This window comes from Nematolebias whitei, chromosome 3, assembly GCF_014905685.2.
Source record: "Nematolebias whitei isolate Nwh7 chromosome 3, NemWhi1, whole genome shotgun sequence".
Lineage (NCBI taxonomy): Eukaryota > Metazoa > Chordata > Actinopteri > Cyprinodontiformes > Rivulidae > Nematolebias > Nematolebias whitei.
In genome coordinates this window covers 30,330,734-30,336,990 of record NC_056500.1, presented here as the reverse complement: position 1 = coordinate 30,336,990, position 6,257 = coordinate 30,330,734, and the positions used below count along the sequence as shown (strand labels likewise).

Here is a 6,257-nt window from a genome sequence, read left to right as displayed (position 1 = left end):
TATACATAAGTAATATATTGTGGGGCTCTTTCGGTAAATGCCCTTAATATGAAAGTGCTTCAAAACAACGTAATCTGCATATGCAAATGAAAGACCTCCTTTACCCTTTAAAAGGAGGGAGGCTGAAACTGTCTGAGATTGTGGGTGAGATTTGTCACTGCAGCTCATCATGTTCCTTCTCAGTAAACTAGCTGCACTGATGGTTGTGCTGATTCTTCCAAATCAAGGTAATACTTCACTTGTACTTTTTAAAAGCAATAGCATACATTAATTTAATCTTAAAAGCTTGCACATTACACCAAAATACCCTGTTTGTAGATTTCACAAATTAAATGTGTAGTCAACTTCCTTTAATGTAAAACAGAAAGTACAATCATTGGACAAACAACAGATTTGAACAATGTGTTTTATTTAAGTGTACTCATACTTCCACCACTTCTCTCCAGTTCATGCAGGAAGAATCATTGGAGGCCACGAGGCTAAGGAACATAGTAGACCATACATGGTGTTTTTGGAGATGCACAATTCAGCTGGTCCAAAACGATTTTGTGGCGGATTTCTTTTAAATGAGAATTTTGTGATGACTGCAGCACATTGCCAAGCTAAGTCAGTTTAAAAATTGGTTTTACATTTATAACAAGATTCATGTCAAACAATGTAGAGTATTCAATGCAAGCTAAGCTGATTTACTCTTTTGATTAAATTAGTAAGCTAGGCATTTTGGTTTTGTTTTTCATTACAGGAGTGCAGTTGCTAAACTAGGACTTCACAACACACATACACCTGAGGCTACCATCCCTGTGCAACAAGCATTCCCACATGTGGATTACGACGACTCAACATTCACTAATGATATAATGCTTCTTAAGGTAGGAAGAAATGTATGTTTCTATGCATGTTAGGCTGCGTTCAGACCCAGGCTTCCCTTGCAAAATCTGTGATTTCAATGGAATTTGCCTGGTTAAATAAAGGATAATAAATACATCTCATCTTTCATTTCTGTGTTTACTGTCATTCCTTATTTATATTGTGACATTTGCGAATGTCTCCAACAATCTGAAGCTTACACCGCTGGCTGGAGGGTTACGGGAATATGCAAATCAATGTTTCTTTTTCATGTGCCGTGATTAAATCAAAGTTTTCTATTTCTTTTTTGTTTTCTCACCATGTTTTAAGTTGAAATCCAAGGTAAATGTCACAAAAAATGTGAAACCCATTGCTCTGGCATACCAAGACAGTGGATATCTTCCTCAGAAATGTTTTGTCTCTGGCTGGGGACAAACTGACTGGGTAAAAGACCAATTGTCCACCAACCTCATGGAACTTAATGTAACACTGTTTAACAGTGAGAATTGTGCAAAAGGAAAGTCATACTGCTCTATGGAAGAAACAGGACCAGGTCAGGTATGTATATTTTAGAACGGGAAATCAACTAATAAACTTTGCTAACAATAACTTTACTTCTCATTTCAAACAATCTCTGTATTATGTGTTTTTTTTTAAGGGAGACTCTGGAGGTCCATTGGTCTGTGAAGATGAGAGGGCTTTTGGAGTGGTGTCCTCCTTTCTCAAGCCATACAATCACGGGCCTGCAATGTTTCGATATACCAAGATCCCTGACTTCATAGACTGGATCAAGTCAACCATGGAAAAGGCTCTGTAAACAAACTAATGATGTGAAACACATTTATTTTTACTCTAAAACAACATTAAACATGTTGAGCATCAACACAAATACCCGAGATATTGTCAAATTATTCTAGACTCATAATGCTGCTCGACTAACACCTGCACTTGCTTGCTTTAGAACAAAACAAAAACGTTGATAAAAAAACAGAACATTTTATCATTTCAGGCATCTAATTAGGTTAATTTATGCTGTTTTGATTAACTCAACTTGCTGAAAAGAAACTCCATGTGGTTCCGTTTTAAAATGCAAACCAAATGCAGGTTTAACTAGCTTTAACAGGTTAGTCATGACAAAGAAATTAAATTCCATAAATCAAAAAAGGTATTTTAGTAATCATGATTTTAGATACTGGTTCTCAACAGGTGTCAAAAACATTGTACTCTTCTTCCCAGTATGAATTATTGAAACAAAAGGCAATACTGCCCCCTTGTGAAGAATAAGTACTAACATTAGTCAAATTTAATTCCAAATGTTTCAAATTTAGGCAGCAGTGGCAGCAGTTGATAGAGCTGCTGCCTCTCAGCGAGCAGGTCCCTGGTTCAAATTCCGGTCCAGGATCCCTTCAGAGTGGAGTTTGTATGTTCTCTCCGTGCATGCATGGGTTTTCTCCGGGTGCTCCGGTTTCCTCCCACAGTCCAAAAACATGCATGTTAGGCTGATTGGTAACTCTAAATTGTCCCTTGGTGTGAGTGAGAGAGTGAATGGTTGTTTGTCTCTATGTGTCCCTGTGATGGACTGGAGACCTGTCCAGGGTGTACCCCGCCCCTCGCACAGTGATTGCTGGACATGAGCACCAGCGACCCCCGTGACCCAAAATGGAATAAGCGGGTAAAGACAATGGATGGATGGATGGATGGATGGATGGATGGATGAATGTTTAAAATTTTGGCAGCAGGAGCAGCAGTTGATAGAGCTGCCACCTCTCCGCGAGCAGGTCCCTTGTTCAAATCCTGGTCCAGGTTCCCTTCAGAGTGGAGTTTGTATGTTCTATCCGTGCACTCGTGGGTTTTTTCTGGGTACTCCAGTTTCCTCCCACAGACCAAAAACATGCATGTTAGACTGACTGGTAACTCTAAATTGTCCCTAGGTGTGAGTGAGAGAGTGAAATGTAAAATGTAAAAATAAAAGATTCACTGATTCATCCATCCATCCATTATCTTTACTCGCTTCTTCCATTTTGGGTCACAGGGTTTGCTGGTGTCCAGCAATCGGTGTGCATGGGGCGGGGTACACCCTGGTCAGGTTGCATGTTTTGGAAACAATGTTTAATAATAGATTGAAAACATTCTTAGAAAAACATGAATTCATGACTAGATCTCAATATGGTGTCACGAATTACGTTCCATAGGTTATATTTTCTGTCACCCTGATCACCCTTTAAAGTTTGCAATAGATCTTATCTGTAAGTTTAATTTATTCTGTCCACTCAGGTAATGTTTGTTTATATATACGTGAGTTTTAGTTTGTCTTCTTTGCATGCTGGTTGAGGGTGATGTCACGGTTGTTTAGTTTTGTCTTCACTGCAGCCAGCAGCAGCTGATTGAACTCAACTGGCTGCACCTGTCTCTCACACCCTTTAAAAGCTGCACTCTTTCTCCTCTTCGGTGCCCGGTAGTTGAAAACAGTTCACTGTAAGTAGATAACTCGTGTTACTCATCCTGCCTTGTTCCCCTTTAGCCTTTCATGTCCCCTTGTTATAGTTTACCTGTCCCTCTCCTGGTTCCTGTCCCTCTCCTGGTTCATGTCCTTCCCTCTTGGCTTGACCTCCTGGCTCCTGAACCCACGACTAACCCGGACGTCGTCTTTTGCTCGACCCTTTGGATTACCACGTCTTCTGTCTTCGGTTCAGACCTTTACCTGTACGACTACGCCTCCTCGTCTTCTCCTCCGGTACGTCCTGTCATCTGCTCTCCGGTTTTGGACCCAGGCTTGTGTGACCACGTCTCTGCGCTCAACGGACTCACCACCCACCTGTCGCTGCAGCCCCTCACCGGACTCGGCCTCTCCTGCAGCGGTCCAGATCAGTTTGGACTTTGTTACTCTCCAGAACCCCCAGGATCATCCGAGACGGTTGGTGGTCCTTATTTGACTTTTCTGCTCCCCATAAACTCCTGCACGACCACTAACCAATCTCTCTCTTATAGACTTGTCCCTGATCTGGAACCAGTACCAGAACCCAAAGCAGAACCGGTCCAATCTGCAATATCTCTCCTAGAAAATAAATTCTATTTAATTTTCTTTTGTGTGGTGGTTTTTGGTCCAAACTAGAAGGGGTTTGTTACATATGGGTTCAGATCAAAACAATCAACACTAGCCATATGGAAGTGTTGGAAGAAATAACTGCTGTTGACAATAAAAAAATAAATGCTGCTGGAATGTTTGTTTATATTAAAGCTTTGAACACAATAAATCATGATTTACTGCTGAAAAAGCTGGAACGATATGGGAGTTTTGTTAATGTGCAGCCAACGGTTCAAACTGGGAAGTGTGCTCAGTGTTTGGACATAGCTTGTGAAGTTTTGCAGGGTTTAATTTGTCCTAAATTGCTTATAGTGTGTACGTGTACACAGATCCTACTAAAAAAATTAGCATATTGTGATAAAGGTCATTATTTTCCATAATAACAATGAAACTTTCATATATTTCAGATTCATTGCACACCAACTGAAATATTTCAGGTCATTGTTTTAATACTGAAGATTATGGCATACAGCTCATGAAAACCCAAAATGCCAGTCCCAAATATTTGGCATATCATGAAAAGGTTCTCTAAACAAGCTATTAATCTAACCATCTGAATGAACATAACTATAAACGCCTGCAAAAGATTCCTGAGGTTTTTAAAACTCCCATCCTTGTTCATTACTCAAAACCGCAATCCTGGGTATGACTGCCGACCTGACTGCTGTCCAGAAGGCCATCATTGACACCCTCAAGCAAGAGGGTAAGACACAGAAAGAAATTGCTGAACGAATAGGCTGTTCCCAGAGTGCTGTATCAAGGCACGTCTGTGGGAAGGGAAAAGTGTGGCAGAAAACTCTGCATAACGAGAAGAGGTGACCGGACCCTGAGGAGGATTGTGGAGAAGGGCCGATTCCAGACCTTGGAGGACCTGCGGAAGCAGTGGACTGAGTCTGGAGTAGAAACATCCAGAGCCACCGTGCACAGGCGTGTGCAGGAAATGGGCTACAGGTGCCACATTCCCCAGGTCAAGCCACTTTTGAACCAGAAACAGCGGCAGAAGCGCCTGACCTGGGCTACAGAGAAGCAGCACTGGACTGTTGCTCAGTGGTCCAAAGTACTTTTTTCGGATGAAAGCAAATTTTGCATGTCATTCGGAAATCAAGGTGCCAGAGTCTGGAGGAAGACTGAGGAGAAGGAAATGCCAAAATGCCAGAAGTCCAGTGTGAAGCACCCACAGTCAGTGATGGTCTGGGGTGCCATGTCAGCTGTTGGTGTTGGTCCACTGTGTTTTATCAAGCGCAGGGTCAATGCAGCTAGCTATCAGGAGATTTTGGAGCACTTCATGCTTCCATCTGCTGAAAAGCTTTATGGAGATGAAGAATTCATTTTTCAGCACAACATGGCACCTGCTCACAGTGCCAAAACCACTGGTAAATGGTTTACTGACCATGGTATTACTGTGCTCAATTGGCCTGCCAACTCTCCTGACCTGAACCCCATAGAGAACCTGTGGGATATTGTGAAGAGAAAGTTGAGAGACGCAAGACCCAACACTCTGGATGAGCTTAAGGCCGCTATCGAAGCATCCTGGGCCTCCATAACACCTCAGCAGTGCCACAGGCTGATTGCCTCCATGCCACGCCGCATTGAAGCAGTCATTCATGCAAAAGGATTCCCGACCAAGAATTGAGTGCATAACTGAACATGATTATTTGAAGGTTGGTGTTTTTTGTATTAAAAACACTTGTCTTTCATTGGTGGGATGAAATATGCTAATTTTTTGGGACAGGCATTTTGGTTTTCATGAGCTGTATGCCATAATCATCAGTATTAAAACAATTAAAGACCTGAAATATTTCAGTTGGTGTGCACTGAATCTGAAATATGTGAAAGTTTCATTTTTATCATTACATTATGGAAAATAATGACTTTTATCACAATATGCAAATTTTTTTAGAAGGACCTGTATATATATACATATATATATATATATATATATATATATATATACCACCAGTGGCCACTGCTGGAGTGGGCCAAAGGAATCAAAGTTACTTAATAAAGATGTTCCAGTCCAGATACTGTACTTGGGTTTCATCACCAACAATGACGAGAGTTCCTACAGAGAAGACGTGAAATCACTGACCAGCTGGTGTCAGGAAAATAACCTCTCTCTAATTGTCAGCAAAACAAAGGAGATGATAGTGGACTTCAGGAAACAGTGTGGAGGTCAGCACTCCACCTTTAATATAAACGACGCTGAGGCTGAACAAATCAGCAGCTTCATGTTCCTCGGCATTCACATTACTGAGGATCTGTCCTGGACTTTACATACAGACACTGTCGTCAGTAAAGCCCGACAAAGACTCTACTTCCTTAGAAG

At 41.5% G+C, this 6,257-nt stretch overlaps 1 protein-coding gene across 1 annotated transcript; it reads left to right on the top strand.

Annotated features, from left to right (window-relative positions):
• The first annotated feature begins 169 nt into the window (after nt 1-169).
• On the top strand, nt 170-1,663 carry LOC119407968 (duodenase-1-like). Its single transcript, XM_037674801.1, has 5 exons — nt 170-227; nt 447-606; nt 743-869; nt 1,177-1,404; nt 1,505-1,663. The coding sequence occupies exons 1-5, from the start codon at nt 170-172 to the stop codon at nt 1,661-1,663; spliced, it is 732 nt and encodes a 243-aa protein (XP_037530729.1).
• The last annotated feature ends 4,594 nt before the right edge of the window (nt 1,664-6,257 follow it).

Coding starts and splice junctions, on each gene's coding strand:
- LOC119407968 (XM_037674801.1), top strand. CDS start 170: ATGTTCCTTCTCAGTAAACTAGCTGCACTGATGGTTGTGCTGATTCTT. Junction 228..446: donor GCTGATTCTTCCAAATCAAG/GTAATACTTCAC, acceptor ACTTCTCTCCAG/TTCATGCAGGAAGAATCATT. Junction 870..1,176: donor ATGATATAATGCTTCTTAAG/GTAGGAAGAAAT, acceptor CCATGTTTTAAG/TTGAAATCCAAGGTAAATGT.